General features: G+C 36.3%; 1 protein-coding gene across 1 annotated transcript in view; it reads right to left on the bottom strand.

The window, feature by feature from the left end:
* Positions 1–7,998: 7,998 nt before the first annotated feature.
* The window catches only part of LOC122792349 (aprataxin and PNK-like factor), a 679,332-nt gene continuing 667,589 nt past the window's right edge, over positions 7,999–19,741 (bottom strand). Inside the window, exons 7-8 of the mRNA XM_044060142.1 lie at positions 8,993–9,249; positions 7,999–8,008 (exon numbers count right to left, since the gene is read on the bottom strand). Of these exons, the coding sequence (XP_043916077.1) occupies positions 7,999–8,008; positions 8,993–9,249 (267 nt within the window). The remainder of the gene's footprint in view (positions 8,009–8,992; positions 9,250–19,741) is intronic.

Raw genomic sequence — 19,741 nt, 5'->3', positions numbered from 1 at the left:
CGTATAAGAGAATTTAAGTACCTTTTTCTGCACTTTTTTTTTAAAAATACAGTATTTAAATTGATTTAAACTGTGTATGAAGGAGTGTTGAAGGAATTTTTAACTGAAGTTATTCTGCTCTTCAGTAACTTGAACTGAAGCTAGTGTTGGCTGAATTTTGTTATTTGCTAGTAATTACAGGTGTGGGGGTAGCCACATTCTTTGATTTCCTGTCCTTGCATATTTAAACTGGTGCATGTGAAATAATTCCTGCTTTAAAACTTCAGCTTGGCCAGCTAAGAACTTGGTTATATTCAACTGGACGTATAAGAGAATTTAAGTACCTTTTTCTGCACTTTTTTTTTAAAAATACAGTATTTAAATTGATTTAAACTGTGTATGAAGGAGTGTTGAAGGAATTTTTAACTGAAGTTATTCTGCTCTTCAGTAACTTGAACTGAAGCTAGTGTTGGCTGAATTTTGTTATTTGCTAGTAATTACAGGTGTGGGGGTAGCCACATTCTTTGATTTCCTGTCCTTGCATATTTAAACTGGTGCATGTGAAATAATTCCTGCTTTAAAACTTCAGCTTGGCCAGCTAAGAACTTGGTTATATTCAACTGGACGTATAAGAGAATTTAAGTACCTTTTTCTGCACTTTTTTTTAAAAAATACAGTATTTAAATTGATTTAAACTGTGTATGAAGGAGTGTTGAAGGAATTTTTAACTGAAGTTATTCTGCTCTTCAGTAACTTGAACTGAAGCTAGTGTTGGCTGAATTTTGTTATTTGCTAGTAATTACAGGTGTGGGGGTAGCCACATTCTTTGATTTCCTGTCCTTGCATATTTAAACTGGTGCATGTGAAATAATTCCTGCTTTAAAACTTCAGCTTGGCCAGCTAAGAACTTGGTTATATTCAACTGGACGTATAAGAGAATTTAAGTACCTTTTTCTGCACTTTTTTTTTAAAAATACAGTATTTAAATTGATTTAAACTGTGTATGAAGGAGTGTTGAAGGAATTTTTAACTGAAGTTATTCTGCTCTTCAGTAACTTGAACTGAAGCTAGTGTTGGCTGAATTTTGTTATTTGCTAGTAATTACAGGTGTGGGGGTAGCCACATTCTTTGATTTCCTGTCCTTGCATATTTAAACTGGTGCATGTGAAATAATTCCTGCTTTAAAACTTCAGCTTGGCCAGCTAAGAACTTGGTTATATTCAACTGGACGTATAAGAGAATTTAAGTACCTTTTTCTGCACTTTTTTTTAAAAATACAGTATTTAAATTGATTTAAACTGTGTATGAAGGAGTGTTGAAGGAATTTTTAACTGAAGTTATTCTGCTCTTCAGTAACTTGAACTGAAGCTAGTGTTGGCTGAATTTTGTTATTTGCTAGTAATTACAGGTGTGGGGGTAGCCACATTCTTTGATTTCCTGTCCTTGCATATTTAAACTGGTGCATGTGAAATAATTCCTGCTTTAAAACTTCAGCTTGGCCAGCTAAGAACTTGGTTATATTCAACTGGACGTATAAGAGAATTTAAGTACCTTTTTCTGCACTTTTTTTTTAAAAATACAGTATTTAAATTGATTTAAACTGTGTATGAAGGAGTGTTGAAGGAATTTTTAACTGAAGTTATTCTGCTCTTCAGTAACTTGAACTGAAGCTAGTGTTGGCTGAATTTTGTTATTTGCTAGTAATTACAGGTGTGGGGGTAGCCACATTCTTTGATTTCCTGTCCTTGCATATTTAAACTGGTGCATGTGAAATAATTCCTGCTTTAAAACTTCAGCTTGGCCAGCTAAGAACTTGGTTATATTCAACTGGACGTATAAGAGAATTTAAGTACCTTTTTCTGCACTTTTTTTTTAAAAATACAGTATTTAAATTGATTTAAACTGTGTATGAAGGAGTGTTGAAGGAATTTTTAACTGAAGTTATTCTGCTCTTCAGTAACTTGAACTGAAGCTAGTGTTGGCTGAATTTTGTTATTTGCTAGTAATTACAGGTGTGGGGGTAGCCACATTCTTTGATTTCCTGTCCTTGCATATTTAAACTGGTGCATGTGAAATAATTCCTGCTTTAAAACTTCAGCTTGGCCAGCTAAGAACTTGGTTATATTCAACTGGACGTATAAGAGAATTTAAGTACCTTTTTCTGCACTTTTTTTTAAAAAAATACAGTATTTAAATTGATTTAAACTGTGTATGAAGGAGTGTTGAAGGAATTTTTAACTGAAGTTATTCTGCTCTTCAGTAACTTGAACTGAAGCTAGTGTTGGCTGAATTTTGTTATTTGCTAGTAATTACAGGTGTGGGGGTAGCCACATTCTTTGATTTCCTGTCCTTGCATATTTAAACTGGTGCATGTGAAATAATTCCTGCTTTAAAACTTCAGCTTGGCCAGCTAAGAACTTGGTTATATTCAACTGGACGTATAAGAGAATTTAAGTACCTTTTTCTGCACTTTTTTTTAAAAATACAGTATTTAAATTGATTTAAACTGTGTATGAAGGAGTGTTGAAGGAATTTTTAACTGAAGTTATTCTGCTCTTCAGTAACTTGAACTGAAGCTAGTGTTGGCTGAATTTTGTTATTTGCTAGTAATTACAGGTGTGGGGGTAGCCACATTCTTTGATTTCCTGTCCTTGCATATTTAAACTGGTGCATGTGAAATAATTCCTGCTTTAAAACTTCAGCTTGGCCAGCTAAGAACTTGGTTATATTCAACTGGACGTATAAGAGAATTTAAGTACCTTTTTCTGCACTTTTTTTTAAAAAAATACAGTATTTAAATTGATTTAAACTGTGTATGAAGGAGTGTTGAAGGAATTTTTAACTGAAGTTATTCTGCTCTTCAGTAACTTGAACTGAAGCTAGTGTTGGCTGAATTTTGTTATTTGCTAGTAATTACAGGTGTGGGGGTAGCCACATTCTTTGATTTCCTGTCCTTGCATATTTAAACTGGTGCATGTGAAATAATTCCTGCTTTAAAACTTCAGCTTGGCCAGCTAAGAACTTGGTTATATTCAACTGGACGTATAAGAGAATTTAAGTACCTTTTTCTGCACTTTTTTTTTAAAAATACAGTATTTAAATTGATTTAAACTGTGTATGAAGGAGTGTTGAAGGAATTTTTAACTGAAGTTATTCTGCTCTTCAGTAACTTGAACTGAAGCTAGTGTTGGCTGAATTTTGTTATTTGCTAGTAATTACAGGTGTGGGGGTAGCCACATTCTTTGATTTCCTGTCCTTGCATATTTAAACTGGTGCATGTGAAATAATTCCTGCTTTAAAACTTCAGCTTGGCCAGCTAAGAACTTGGTTATATTCAACTGGACGTATAAGAGAATTTAAGTACCTTTTTCTGCACTTTTTTTTTAAAAATACAGTATTTAAATTGATTTAAACTGTGTATGAAGGAGTGTTGAAGGAATTTTTAACTGAAGTTATTCTGCTCTTCAGTAACTTGAACTGAAGCTAGTGTTGGCTGAATTTTGTTATTTGCTAGTAATTACAGGTGTGGGGGTAGCCACATTCTTTGATTTCCTGTCCTTGCATATTTAAACTGGTGCATGTGAAATAATTCCTGCTTTAAAACTTCAGCTTGGCCAGCTAAGAACTTGGTTATATTCAACTGGACGTATAAGAGAATTTAAGTACCTTTTTCTGCACTTTTTTTTAAAAAAATACAGTATTTAAATTGATTTAAACTGTGTATGAAGGAGTGTTGAAGGAATTTTTAACTGAAGTTATTCTGCTCTTCAGTAACTTGAACTGAAGCTAGTGTTGGCTGAATTTTGTTATTTGCTAGTAATTACAGGTGTGGGGGTAGCCACATTCTTTGATTTCCTGTCCTTGCATATTTAAACTGGTGCATGTGAAATAATTCCTGCTTTAAAACTTCAGCTTGGCCAGCTAAGAACTTGGTTATATTCAACTGGACGTATAAGAGAATTTAAGTACCTTTTTCTGCACTTTTTTTTAAAAAAATACAGTATTTAAATTGATTTAAACTGTGTATGAAGGAGTGTTGAAGGAATTTTTAACTGAAGTTATTCTGCTCTTCAGTAACTTGAACTGAAGCTAGTGTTGGCTGAATTTTGTTATTTGCTAGTAATTACAGGTGTGGGGGTAGCCACATTCTTTGATTTCCTGTCCTTGCATATTTAAACTGGTGCATGTGAAATAATTCCTGCTTTAAAACTTCAGCTTGGCCAGCTAAGAACTTGGTTATATTCAACTGGACGTATAAGAGAATTTAAGTACCTTTTTCTGCACTTTTTTTTAAAAAAATACAGTATTTAAATTGATTTAAACTGTGTATGAAGGAGTGTTGAAGGAATTTTTAACTGAAGTTATTCTGCTCTTCAGTAACTTGAACTGAAGCTAGTGTTGGCTGAATTTTGTTATTTGCTAGTAATTACAGGTGTGGGGGTAGCCACATTCTTTGATTTCCTGTCCTTGCATATTTAAACTGGTGCATGTGAAATAATTCCTGCTTTAAAACTTCAGCTTGGCCAGCTAAGAACTTGGTTATATTCAACTGGACGTATAAGAGAATTTAAGTACCTTTTTCTGCACTTTTTTTTTAAAAATACAGTATTTAAATTGATTTAAACTGTGTATGAAGGAGTGTTGAAGGAATTTTTAACTGAAGTTATTCTGCTCTTCAGTAACTTGAACTGAAGCTAGTGTTGGCTGAATTTTGTTATTTGCTAGTAATTACAGGTGTGGGGGTAGCCACATTCTTTGATTTCCTGTCCTTGCATATTTAAACTGGTGCATGTGAAATAATTCCTGCTTTAAAACTTCAGCTTGGCCAGCTAAGAACTTGGTTATATTCAACTGGACGTATAAGAGAATTTAAGTACCTTTTTCTGCACTTTTTTTTAAAAAAATACAGTATTTAAATTGATTTAAACTGTGTATGAAGGAGTGTTGAAGGAATTTTTAACTGAAGTTATTCTGCTCTTCAGTAACTTGAACTGAAGCTAGTGTTGGCTGAATTTTGTTATTTGCTAGTAATTACAGGTGTGGGGGTAGCCACATTCTTTGATTTCCTGTCCTTGCATATTTAAACTGGTGCATGTGAAATAATTCCTGCTTTAAAACTTCAGCTTGGCCAGCTAAGAACTTGGTTATATTCAACTGGACGTATAAGAGAATTTAAGTACCTTTTTCTGCACTTTTTTTTTAAAAATACAGTATTTAAATTGATTTAAACTGTGTATGAAGGAGTGTTGAAGGAATTTTTAACTGAAGTTATTCTGCTCTTCAGTAACTTGAACTGAAGCTAGTGTTGGCTGAATTTTGTTATTTGCTAGTAATTACAGGTGTGGGGGTAGCCACATTCTTTGATTTCCTGTCCTTGCATATTTAAACTGGTGCATGTGAAATAATTCCTGCTTTAAAACTTCAGCTTGGCCAGCTAAGAACTTGGTTATATTCAACTGGACGTATAAGAGAATTTAAGTACCTTTTTCTGCACTTTTTTTTAAAAAATACAGTATTTAAATTGATTTAAACTGTGTATGAAGGAGTGTTGAAGGAATTTTTAACTGAAGTTATTCTGCTCTTCAGTAACTTGAACTGAAGCTAGTGTTGGCTGAATTTTGTTATTTGCTAGTAATTACAGGTGTGGGGGTAGCCACATTCTTTGATTTCCTGTCCTTGCATATTTAAACTGGTGCATGTGAAATAATTCCTGCTTTAAAACTTCAGCTTGGCCAGCTAAGAACTTGGTTATATTCAACTGGACGTATAAGAGAATTTAAGTACCTTTTTCTGCACTTTTTTTTAAAAAAATACAGTATTTAAATTGATTTAAACTGTGTATGAAGGAGTGTTGAAGGAATTTTTAACTGAAGTTATTCTGCTCTTCAGTAACTTGAACTGAAGCTAGTGTTGGCTGAATTTTGTTATTTGCTAGTAATTACAGGTGTGGGGGTAGCCACATTCTTTGATTTCCTGTCCTTGCATATTTAAACTGGTGCATGTGAAATAATTCCTGCTTTAAAACTTCAGCTTGGCCAGCTAAGAACTTGGTTATATTCAACTGGACGTATAAGAGAATTTAAGTACCTTTTTCTGCACTTTTTTTTTAAAAATACAGTATTTAAATTGATTTAAACTGTGTATGAAGGAGTGTTGAAGGAATTTTTAACTGAAGTTATTCTGCTCTTCAGTAACTTGAACTGAAGCTAGTGTTGGCTGAATTTTGTTATTTGCTAGTAATTACAGGTGTGGGGGTAGCCACATTCTTTGATTTCCTGTCCTTGCATATTTAAACTGGTGCATGTGAAATAATTCCTGCTTTAAAACTTCAGCTTGGCCAGCTAAGAACTTGGTTATATTCAACTGGACGTATAAGAGAATTTAAGTACCTTTTTCTGCACTTTTTTTTAAAAAATACAGTATTTAAATTGATTTAAACTGTGTATGAAGGAGTGTTGAAGGAATTTTTAACTGAAGTTATTCTGCTCTTCAGTAACTTGAACTGAAGCTAGTGTTGGCTGAATTTTGTTATTTGCTAGTAATTACAGGTGTGGGGGTAGCCACATTCTTTGATTTCCTGTCCTTGCATATTTAAACTGGTGCATGTGAAATAATTCCTGCTTTAAAACTTCAGCTTGGCCAGCTAAGAACTTGGTTATATTCAACTGGACGTATAAGAGAATTTAAGTACCTTTTTCTGCACTTTTTTTTTAAAAATACAGTATTTAAATTGATTTAAACTGTGTATGAAGGAGTGTTGAAGGAATTTTTAACTGAAGTTATTCTGCTCTTCAGTAACTTGAACTGAAGCTAGTGTTGGCTGAATTTTGTTATTTGCTAGTAATTACAGGTGTGGGGGTAGCCACATTCTTTGATTTCCTGTCCTTGCATATTTAAACTGGTGCATGTGAAATAATTCCTGCTTTAAAACTTCAGCTTGGCCAGCTAAGAACTTGGTTATATTCAACTGGACGTATAAGAGAATTTAAGTACCTTTTTCTGCACTTTTTTTTTAAAAATACAGTATTTAAATTGATTTAAACTGTGTATGAAGGAGTGTTGAAGGAATTTTTAACTGAAGTTATTCTGCTCTTCAGTAACTTGAACTGAAGCTAGTGTTGGCTGAATTTTGTTATTTGCTAGTAATTACAGGTGTGGGGGTAGCCACATTCTTTGATTTCCTGTCCTTGCATATTTAAACTGGTGCATGTGAAATAATTCCTGCTTTAAAACTTCAGCTTGGCCAGCTAAGAACTTGGTTATATTCAACTGGACGTATAAGAGAATTTAAGTACCTTTTTCTGCACTTTTTTTTTAAAAAATACAGTATTTAAATTGATTTAAACTGTGTATGAAGGAGTGTTGAAGGAATTTTTAACTGAAGTTATTCTGCTCTTCAGTAACTTGAACTGAAGCTAGTGTTGGCTGAATTTTGTTATTTGCTAGTAATTACAGGTGTGGGGGTAGCCACATTCTTTGATTTCCTGTCCTTGCATATTTAAACTGGTGCATGTGAAATAATTCCTGCTTTAAAACTTCAGCTTGGCCAGCTAAGAACTTGGTTATATTCAACTGGACGTATAAGAGAATTTAAGTACCTTTTTCTGCACTTTTTTTTAAAAAATACAGTATTTAAATTGATTTAAACTGTGTATGAAGGAGTGTTGAAGGAATTTTTAACTGAAGTTATTCTGCTCTTCAGTAACTTGAACTGAAGCTAGTGTTGGCTGAATTTTGTTATTTGCTAGTAATTACAGGTGTGGGGGTAGCCACATTCTTTGATTTCCTGTCCTTGCATATTTAAACTGGTGCATGTGAAATAATTCCTGCTTTAAAACTTCAGCTTGGCCAGCTAAGAACTTGGTTATATTCAACTGGACGTATAAGAGAATTTAAGTACCTTTTTCTGCACTTTTTTTTAAAAAATACAGTATTTAAATTGATTTAAACTGTGTATGAAGGAGTGTTGAAGGAATTTTTAACTGAAGTTATTCTGCTCTTCAGTAACTTGAACTGAAGCTAGTGTTGGCTGAATTTTGTTATTTGCTAGTAATTACAGGTGTGGGGGTAGCCACATTCTTTGATTTCCTGTCCTTGCATATTTAAACTGGTGCATGTGAAATAATTCCTGCTTTAAAACTTCAGCTTGGCCAGCTAAGAACTTGGTTATATTCAACTGGACGTATAAGAGAATTTAAGTACCTTTTTCTGCACTTTTTTTTAAAAAATACAGTATTTAAATTGATTTAAACTGTGTATGAAGGAGTGTTGAAGGAATTTTTAACTGAAGTTATTCTGCTCTTCAGTAACTTGAACTGAAGCTAGTGTTGGCTGAATTTTGTTATTTGCTAGTAATTACAGGTGTGGGGGTAGCCACATTCTTTGATTTCCTGTCCTTGCATATTTAAACTGGTGCATGTGAAATAATTCCTGCTTTAAAACTTCAGCTTGGCCAGCTAAGAACTTGGTTATATTCAACTGGACGTATAAGAGAATTTAAGTACCTTTTTCTGCACTTTTTTTTAAAAATACAGTATTTAAATTGATTTAAACTGTGTATGAAGGAGTGTTGAAGGAATTTTTAACTGAAGTTATTCTGCTCTTCAGTAACTTGAACTGAAGCTAGTGTTGGCTGAATTTTGTTATTTGCTAGTAATTACAGGTGTGGGGGTAGCCACATTCTTTGATTTCCTGTCCTTGCATATTTAAACTGGTGCATGTGAAATAATTCCTGCTTTAAAACTTCAGCTTGGCCAGCTAAGAACTTGGTTATATTCAACTGGACGTATAAGAGAATTTAAGTACCTTTTTCTGCACTTTTTTTTAAAAAATACAGTATTTAAATTGATTTAAACTGTGTATGAAGGAGTGTTGAAGGAATTTTTAACTGAAGTTATTCTGCTCTTCAGTAACTTGAACTGAAGCTAGTGTTGGCTGAATTTTGTTATTTGCTAGTAATTACAGGTGTGGGGGTAGCCACATTCTTTGATTTCCTGTCCTTGCATATTTAAACTGGTGACTCACAGTTGGTGTAGCTTCTTTCTCTTCATTATCACTTATCTGCCAGTTACTTTTTTCATCGGGTTGCTGAGACTTGTTAACTGCCTCCTTATTTTCAGGCTCCTTATTGTTTAGCAGAAACTCATCTTTTCCTTCTGACTGAGATTTTTCATTTTTCCTCTGATTCTGAATAACAGACTTGCCTTTTGCTTCAACTGCATTATCGTCTTCCTTTTCTTCTGACTTTAAAGAAGAACCTTTAGTTTTACTCTGCAAAAACACGTTAGAAAATCACAAACAATAATTAACACAATGATGTGAATGCACACTTAAAACTACTTGCTAAAAATCTGCTTTTTATTGTAAATCAACTGAAAGCAACTAAGATGGAGGCCCCATTTTTTCACAGTAACATCTAGGACTAAAACTATACAAAGCATGAGTAAGGCGATCAGATATCACAGAAAATGGTCTACTTGTATGTAATCATTTCAAGCTACAAAGGCTTCCTAAGCAGTGCTACTCAACTACATAAGGCTGTCAAAGAAAGGGGTCTGTAGGAGGGAAAAAGACTATTTTAGTAAACTGTAGAATGGATAAAGTTTCATAACTATCCCGCAAAAAAAAGATATCATATATTTTCATAAACACCCAATAAGGACTATGCTACACGTTTATAAGACACTGACTAGTCACAGCTATCTCATCTGTGGTTAGCAGTGCTAAGGTCAGATGTCTTCATTAATTCAGAGGATTCGGTGACGCTCACTCCAAGCCATCCCTAAATGATCTGCATTACTCTTGCAATGAAAGGGAATAAGATACAGTTAATAGGCCGGTGGTAATGGAAACACGATCCTGAAAATTCACTGCTCTAAAACTAGGGCTGATTTAGCATCACCGTTTTCCACAAACCAAGAACTTATGCAGTGCAGTCACCTTATATACAGAAAAAAAAGAAGCATCTAGTACATGGAGTGTTGCAATTACATTTTGAATTCAGGAAAAAGACAACCTTGTTAAGCACACTTCTGATGTTACAAAGGTGACAAACTTTTCGCTAAGCCACTTTCAGTGCTGTTCAGCTCTAGCCCCATGCTACAACATTAACAGCAGTCAACAAAGAACAGCATTCAAAGTACTTTACAGCTTTAAAAGCTGTAGCACAGTTCTCTGCTGCACACACAAAAAATACAAAAAGAAAAATGTGACAGAGAAGTGTCTAACAGCCTTTAAAGTTGCTCATTCATCAGAGGGACATGTAGCTTCCGGCTGTTGTCTACATAGCACACTAATTGTTTCACAGCTTTCAAAGCTTAAAAGCACTTCACGCCTCTACACTTTTGTAGGAATACATTCATTTGAGCGCCCACACTTACCTCAAACGGGTGTAACGCCGAGTTGGAATGTCGAATTTTACAGTGGTGAACGGTCGGAATATTGTACAAAACACTGAATGCAACATTTTTGACCACTTTACCACCTAAACAAGCACTACCATGGGTCAAAAACGGGGGGGGGGGGGATAATTTGCATTCCGCATAAATTGCATTCGGAAATAGGAGAATCTGCTGCACTGCTTTCGAACATTTCCCGGTCGGTCATCCACCAGCCGATCAAATTAATATATACCACTTTTGTATGTAACTAGTAGTATGTTGTGAAGTAATTATGATCAGGTCTCTCTGATGCAAGTTACTTGTTATATATTCTCAAGACGGATGACAAAATTCACCTCTCCAGATTCACTTTGCTCCACTCTCTAGGTGAAATTTTGACATTCCTGTCTTAACCACATAAATTAGCTAGGATCAAAGACTTGATCATAATCATGTATATCACACTTAGTGGACTAACATAAAAACAATATATACTTTCAGTTACAGAAAGACTCTCTTCAAAAACAGCCTTGGCACTAAATGATCAGAAAGCAACAGAAAGTACCTCAAAATAACCTGGAAGACAATTAAACAAAAATTAAAAAAAAAAAAAGAGCTGGAAGAGAAGTAGCAGATATATTTCTAGCACATCAGCTGAAATGTGAGAAGACTCTTTCCAAATGGTAACTGCTGGGATATCCTCTTCCAATATCCACATCCTGGCACATTTCCAAAGTTTGAACAAAGTGAATCCGCTTGTGGATCCAGCTATGTGAATCTAGTAATGTCTTATTGGGAGAGAAATCATGTATTCAATAATGATTTACTTAAAAGCATCATAACTTTCTATGCTAGATTCATAGACGACATCATAATTATATTTAGAGGAGATGAAAAACAAGCAGCTGAAATTGTAGAAATGTTTAATGATAATACCGATTTTCTGCATTTTACTTATACATTCAATAAAGATGTTATAACATATTTGGATGTAAAATTAACCAAGAACAGATCACAACAGGCTTATGAAGCGGTTATATTCAGAAAACCAACTTATTCAAACAAATTTTTGCATTTTCATAGTGCACATCCTTTATATCAGAAAAAATCTGTAGTCAAAGGCCAGCTTGTTCGAGCTGCACGAATGGTCACTAGAGATGAGAACTTTGATCAGGAATGTTTGAAACTGAAACATATGTTCCTTATTAGACAATACCCAACCCAATTTTTGGATCCTATAATAGAAGAGGTTAATATAAAAAGGCTAACTGGTTACTTTAAACCTATATTAAAGAAACAACATCATAATTCTTCATTAGTAGAAGTAACCCAGCTTGATCTTAGAATTAATGATCAGTTGCATCCTGTTAAATATAACTTAGCTTGCATTATACGTTTTTCTTTGGATTTTGCTACTATTAAAGCAATTACTTTGAAGAATTGGAATATATTTAATGAAGATCATTTTTTGGCATCTAAATTAGGTTTACAACCTAGAATTGTATGGAAGAAAGATTCCAACTTCAAAGACATTTTCCAAAGAAACATTCAAGCTAATTCAACAACATTTTTGAGAGGAATGGGTCAATGTGGTAACTGCTCATACTGCCACTATATGATTACAGGAACATCAGTAAACATCAATGGAATTAAAATTCCAACTAGAGGGAAATACAATTGCAATTCAAAAGGAGTTGTTTATGTGGCTAATTGTCAAGCTTGCCCGTCGTTTTACATAGGTAAGTAGGTTGAGAGATAGAGTGTATGAACACTTAAGAAGTATAAACCTACAAAAAGAAGAAAACGCTCTAGCAAGGCATGTCATGGATTTTCCTGAACACAACTTTTGTTTTAAAGTCATCCATCAAGTAAAACAAGATATTCGAGGGGGACCATTCAACCTATTACTGGAGAAAAGTGAATTATTATGGCAAATCCGACTTAATGCCTTCACGAACCCTGGATTGAATGAAAAATGTTCATTGATGTGCCTTTTAAAATTACGAAGTCTGGATAGATAATCTATATTAAAGTAGAATATATTTTTAAACATTTTTACTAATTAACATGTATTTAAATCCCTAATTTTTGCCCTCATTCTTTATCACAAGTTGTTAACAAAAACATGTAAGTTTTTTTATAGAAAATCAAGTGTTTATTATTAAAACATATAAAATAAAAATTTATATAGATATCACATAAAAATCAAAGATTTAAATTAAAACCAATAATTAAAAATTAAATATATATACAAAAATCCAAAGAGAGAATTTATCTTTATGGTTCAATCACCATTCATGAATATATGTCATAACATGTAGCCTTTCTCCAAAGTTCTGCGCACCATTATTCATTTATTCATGTATGTATTTATTTATTTAATTGATGATTATTTTTTCATCCATTTATTCAAATAATTTATTCATAGTGTCGCTCCTTAGCTAAATTAAAATCATATATAAACAAATTTTGATGAAATTTTATTAATAATATAAAGATTCAGTTTGTGATTATTTTTAGTATTCTTTCAGTATATTAAATTCATAATATAAGTAAGGCACTTTTTAATTGTTTTTTAATAAATAAATGTATGTATTTTTAATAGTGATACTGATACCATTACTGCTTTAATAGTGCTATTAGAAGTTTCACTTTAAGAAATTTCGTCATGAACTATTTTCATGGTGCGAAAATGTGTTATTTAAACAATTTCTTATCATTACGCAGATGTTTGTCAGTTAGTCTGAAGAAATCCGAATACTGTTTTAGGACGAAAAGCGTATTTTAAATTTCAAACGCTTCATTTTATTTCAATAAAGCGAATTGGAAAAGCGTTCAGCCTAAGCGGATTCACTTTGTTCAAAGTTCGTGTTTTTGTAGCAGTTGGATTTATATTTCCAAACTTTCTTAATCTCTCACAGTTACAAGCATGGTCAAAACCATCAATAAACCCCCCCCCTTGACCAAACTGCCAAGAAACCATCTAGAAGACAAAATATTCTTCACCTGATCCTTAACATGGCATCAATATTGAATATGCCCCTGGTATTCCCTTCTCAGTTAAATTCGGTCACTCTGGTAAACCTTTCCTTCAAATTTTCCCAAGTAATTAGATGCAAATATCACAAAGTCCACAGACTTTAAATGCACAAATCTACAATTCTGTGATGAAGTCCTTAAATTCAGGTTTAACTGTATTACTCAAAATACTGACACAAGTTGTTAAGAAAACTCAGTGTGCACATGGAAATATGCATTGACCTGACAGTCTGTACAGTACAAAATAAAATGGGAACTTTAAAAGTAAACCAGCCTGGTACTCCATACATATACATAAGGAATTGAATAAAAGAAAAAATGCTTCCTACACTATACAGCAAAACAAAGCACCTACAAATCAAGGTTAATATTAAAAAGCTGTCAAAAGAACTAAAAAAAGCAGCCTCAAGAAAATGTAGGCATCCTGTGAACTTTGGTTAGCATCAGACTCTAAAAACAGTTGCAAATGCTTCTTTAGCTACATTAGGAAACTAAGGATCATCACCTAGCATTGCTCAAAACATATCCAAAATTTTACTACCTACTTGGATCCAATAAATATTGAAAACCTACTAGAAAACAAATTCACTGCTAATGTCACCCGAAAACAACTATACAGAACCTTCCTCCCAGTGATCATAACCAAAGTACATCAGATAACAGTACGCTTCAAATGAAAAATACATCATCCATGGGGCGTAATAATATACTTGGTCTGCCTAATAAAAAGAAAAAAAAATTACTGGATCTGTTCCTATAGCTGTTCAACCACAGCCTATTTACTGGTTTTCTCCCACAAGTATGGCTCACATCTGTTGTGATGCCACTGATCCTGGAAACTACAGATCTGCTAGACCTGAATAGTCTCACCTCCAAGGCCATGGAATGCACCACAGCTAACCTAATTAACTTTGACATCAAAAATCTTATAAAGCTTAAGGTGCTCTAGTGACATAGAGGTTTAAAACCCTAACTACAGCACCGGAAACCCCGGTCTGATTAGAGGCTTGGGCAACTGATGGAGCAGCAGGGAGGGATGGGTGTGACCATACCAGGTGGGAGGAAGGTGAAATGGGCATCTCCAGTGATAAACCCTGGTTGAGGTCGGACCTGCCCTCCCAACATAACCACAGACATAGCAAGGTAGGGAGAGTGGGTAGGGCATTAAAAAAATGAATAAATAACGGGTGTGGACATCTGAGACCCCCAAGACACCCTTAACAACCATAACCGGCCCCAGCAGTTTACAGGGCAAGTTGGGGGGAGGAAGTGGCTGGTAGACCCAGTGTGAATGTGGACTGACTCCTGACAGGTTGACTTGGTTAAGGGTAGATTCTTTCTAATAAATCTCATCAACTTCTTTGACAGAGTAAAAGAATAGATGATAAAACATAATAAACGAGCTGAATGAGCACGGAACTGGCCAATATGTAGTTAGGTGGAGAGCTTTTGGTTGAGGGATACAGCCCATGTAGGGTGGGTAATACGTGCATCCTCAACAGACATGGAGGTGTCCAGTGGAATTCCTCCAGCCCTGTGCTCAGACCTCTACTATTCAGCATATACTTTGCAGATATCTAAATTACAAACAGGGATCTCTGGCTAACCAATTCTGTGGATGACTAGAAACTTGGTGTCATCCTCAAGTCTCCATCTGACATGTAGATGTTCCAAATGCGATGAAAGGGAACTGGTGCTCAAAAATCAACCTAAAAACAGGGATCCAGCATCTCTATAAATCAAAAAGGCTCACCAACATTAGAACCAATAATCTAAACTTCCTTCAACAAATACAAGACAGTAGAGAAGACAGATTGTTCAAGCAATGTTTACCTTCTCTCTTGAACAAACTTTCACTCCAAATTAAGCAATGTGACACATTTTCTTCTTTCACAAAGGATTAAGAAAACTGGATGGGTATCCACAAATGTAACTCTGGTACGACTGGCTTGTTGCTCCTTGAAAAAAGGAGGCAAGGTCTAAGAGTAGGTACTGGCAAGGCATAAATGGCCACTGGTCCTGATTTATCTTGTATATTCTATGCCACTCAGTGAATTGGGAGGGAATGCTCTGTCCCTGCACTTCCCAGTTTGAAGTCTATGCAAGAACAAAATGAAACAACAATGATAACAAAAAATTATATTCCTACAGATCTGCAGAAAAAAAAACACATCCACAGATGCAGGGGCATGGTGTGAGCATAGTAATGCACACTGTTGAAGGTATTCTTGCAAAAAAATCATATAATGAATACATAGCTGGTATATCTAACTTCAAACATCTTCTGCAATGAGCAATTCTTATGGAGTGAAAAAAATTAAACCTCACAAGAAAGCTGAAGCAAGAAGATCATCTACAGCTAAAGGATCAAAAGGCTTAGTCCCACAGCAGTGAGGTGGCACAGGATATCTGACTCAATGCCTGATACAATGAAAAATAATTCAAGTAAAAATGATTGCTGAGATGCAAACTGATGACCATCTGGCGTGGCACAAATGACTGCAATAGAGACAAGAAAAAGCAAACATTGTTAGACAATCATTTCCTTGGTGGGATGGCCTTTCAAGGCTGCCTTCTGCAACAGGGGGTTGGCCACCTGACAGCAAGTGCTGCAGTTAGAAATCCTCTTGGAGAGGGCATTTCTTAGCTGCTGTAAGTCTCTCCTTACCGAAAGCAAAGGCAGCAAACGCTTGTTTATACTTTCTTGAATTCCTCCACTCTTTTATAGCCAAAACCTTCACTAGCTGTGCATGCCTGCGGCATGACAAGCTCTTTAGACTCTGGAATCTGCAAATGAAAGAAAAACAAAAAACACGAGTGAAGGAGACAGAGATGAGTTGACAGGTTTAACTATTAATATTGACAACACTTGGAAGAAATTAAGTTTAGTCCTCAGGGACAACTAATGCTCTGTGAAAGAGCAAATATGGTTTGAGAGAGATAAATACATGTGGCTCAGACATCCTGCAGGTAGAGGTGATAGGTACCAACAATAATGTCTCCCAAGAGACCAATTTCAGAGCCAATTATCCAGCCACTTTAAATAGAGAAAGGCAAGCTTGACATTCATCGAGTAATGACCTTGGAAGAAGAGCAGAAGGGTTCTTTAAAAGCAGGTGAAGACACAGAGCTCCTTTGAGAAAATACTTAACCAGCTAGCACTGGCAAATGCTCTACCTGCCACAAAACTAAAATATGCAGAGATGCCTGAAATATGTACTGATCAAAACTGAGACTCCATTTGAAATATGCCACAGATGAGTCACTATCACTTGCAAACAAATCAAATGAGGCAACACAGAGTAGTTTGAGAACCTCTTCCAATAAGAATATGTCTGACCAATGGAAAAGTACAGTTTTGTACCTACCATAAATGTAGATGTCCGAACTGGATAGCATCTGCAGTCATAACAACTGGGTTGTCCTGTCGTCAGGCAGCCCTTCAGTCGGCCGGATTCCAAAGTCCGGGTCCGGCTTCGGCTGATGTCGCACTTCTCCCGACGTCATCTCTGTTGGTCTTCGGGTATAAAGGCATCAGCCGACGCCATTTTCCTCAGTGTTTCTTGCCCCAGATGCCAGTAGCCCTTTTGAAGGCTAAAATTTGGATAAATGCCAATGTTTCCAAAAAGATAGAGGTAAACACACAAATAAGCATGTATGTACATATATACAAACAAATACACCATGAAAGACTCCCCCCCATCAGCTAGCTATTAGGAGGGTAAACACCCTAGGAGTACCACAGAGGGGAAGGTGGGAGGGTAATCCTGACTGCAGATGCTATCCAGTTCGGACATCTACATTTATGGTAGGTACAAAACTGTACTATGTCCTTCATGGATGCATCTGCAGTCATAACAACTGGGTAGAATACCATAGCCAACTAGGGGAGGAGGATAAAAGTAGATTATGGTGTGTTTAGGATCCCTTGCAGTACAGCAGTGGCAAACTCTGCTCGGGATCTGGAATATAGAGGCAAATTATAATGCTTGGCAAATGTATGCACGGAGGTCCAAGTAGCCGCCTCAATAATGTCTTTGGTTGCCACTCCTCGTAAGAAGGCTGTGGTAGTGGCTGTTGCCCTTGTAGAATGAGGTCTTATATTCTGTGGAATTGGTTTTCCATGGAAGAAGTAACAGAATCGTATGCAATTTCCTATCCATTTGGAGATTGTCTGTTTGGAAATAGCTTTTCCTTCCCTTCCTGTTGCATAGGCTACAAAAAGTTGGTCAGTCTTTCTGCTACTTTTGTTCTGTCCAAGTAGTAGCGTAGCTGTCTATGTACATCCAAGGTATGCAGTATTCTTTCCCCTGTTTTGTGGGTTGGGAAAGAAGGTAGGTAGGTGGATTGCCTGGTTTAAAGACACTCTGGATACCACCTTAGGCATAAATGTAGGATTAGTCCTCATGGACACTCTATCTTGGTGGAAGATTAGGAAGGGTTGCACTGCCATTAAGGCCTGTAGTTCTGAAACCCTCCTTGCTGAAGTAATTGCCAGTAGGAAAGCAGTTTTCCATGACAGGTGTTGTAGGTCTGCTGTTGCTGCTGGTTCAAAGGGTAATAGTGTCAACTTTTCTAGCACAAAGTTTAAGTCCCAAGCTGGTAATGGTGGTTTCCTTGGAGGTTTTACATTCTTGATTCCTCTGAGGAACTGCCTGAGCAAAGGGTGCGAAAAAACAGGTGAATCAAAGCTGTATTCTGCTGAAATAGCTGATGCATGTATCTTGATGGAGGAGTAGGACAGGCCTGAATGAAGAAGTTCGGCCAGATACTCCAGAATGTTAGGCATATCTATGTTTGACACATCTTTTCCTCTTTCAGTACTCCAAATGACAAACCTTTTCCATTTTCCAGCATAGTTCCTTCTTGTTGAAGGTCTGCGTGCTTCAAGAATAATGTCTTTAACTCTTTGTGAAAGTTCTGGATTAGCTGCTGCTATGTGATGTTCCATGCAGTCAGTTGTAACGTTTTTAGGTTTGGATGTATGATGCTGTAGTTGTTCTGAGTTAACATCAAAGGCATCAGGGGTATTGGCCACATATTGTTCCGAGACATGCTCCTCAGCAGTGGATACCAGTGTTGTCTTGGCCAGTTTGGAGCTATCAGGATTATCCTTGGACGTTCTTCCTTGATTTTTAGTAGTACTTTGTGTATCAAGGGAAGAGGTGGGAATGCATATGCTGTTAGGCCTTTCCAGCTGAAGGAGAGCGAATCCACTTTCCATGCTAGTGGGTGGAATGTCCTTGTGCAGAATTTTTTGAGCTGGTGATTGAGAGGTGATGCGAATAGATCTATCTGAGGCATTCCCCATTTCTTTGAGATGGTCTTGAAGATGTCCGGGTGCAGCTTCCATTCGTGGGCATCCGATGTGGTTCTGCTTAATATGTCTGCTAGAGTATTTTCTTTTCCCGGTACAAATATTGCCTGTAACTGGATGTTGTAGCTGAGTGCCAGGGTCCACAGCTCCAAAGTCATTCTGCATAGGGGGTACGAATGAGTGCCTCCCTGTTTGTTGATGTACCACATGACTGTGGTGTTTTCTGTCCTTATCATCAACTGGCCCTCTTTGAGAAATGGTCTGAACTTTTGGATTGCCAGTTTTACTGCCAGCATTTCTTTTAGGTTGATGTGCAGGTGAAGTTGATCCTGTGTCCACAATCCTTGCACGCATTTGTCCTGCATGTGGGCCCCCCATCCTAGGTCTGAAGCGTCTGTTGTGATGGTCTGGCTTGCTTGACATCTGCGAAAGGGTAGGCCTGGGTTTGACTGGCATGCCTGAGCCCACCATAGGAACTCCTGTTTTAAGCATGGAATTAGTGGGATTTCTGTTTCTAGGCTGTGTCTGTGTTGGGACCATAAATTCTTTAGGTACCACTGTAGTTTTCTCATATGTAGTCTGGCAAATGGGACCAAGATTATGCATGATGCCATGAAGCCCAAGGCCTGCAGTACTTTTCTTGCTGTTAACTTGTTCAGTTTTGTTAGTGCCAAGAAGTAAAGAGGGAGCTCTTTTTGTTTTTCTGTAGTTAGGAATGCCATTTGTTTTACTGTGTCCAATTCCGCGCCCAAGAATGTCCTTGTTTGGGATGGTATCAGCCTTGACTTTTGTAAATTGACTGTGTATCCCAGTGCTTGTAGCAAGTAAATGACCTTTTGTAAATCTGTTGTCAGCTTGTTTTTGTTGTCCCCTTGTAGCAGGCAGTCGTCCAGGTATGGGTAAATTTGAATTCCCTGTAGTCTGCAATGGGCGATTACTGATGCCAGGCATTTTGTGAATACTCTGGGCGCAGTAGATAAGCCAAAGGGCAATGCTGAGAATTGATAGTGCTCTGATCCTGCAAGAA

This window comes from Protopterus annectens, chromosome 1.part2 (genome assembly GCF_019279795.1).
Source record: "Protopterus annectens isolate FY-2018-M chromosome 1.part2, PAN1.0, whole genome shotgun sequence".
NCBI classification, from domain to species: Eukaryota; Metazoa; Chordata; order Ceratodontiformes; family Protopteridae; genus Protopterus; species Protopterus annectens.
The sequence above is the reverse complement of the archived record's forward strand: the minus strand, read 5'-3'. Positions and strand labels throughout refer to the sequence as shown.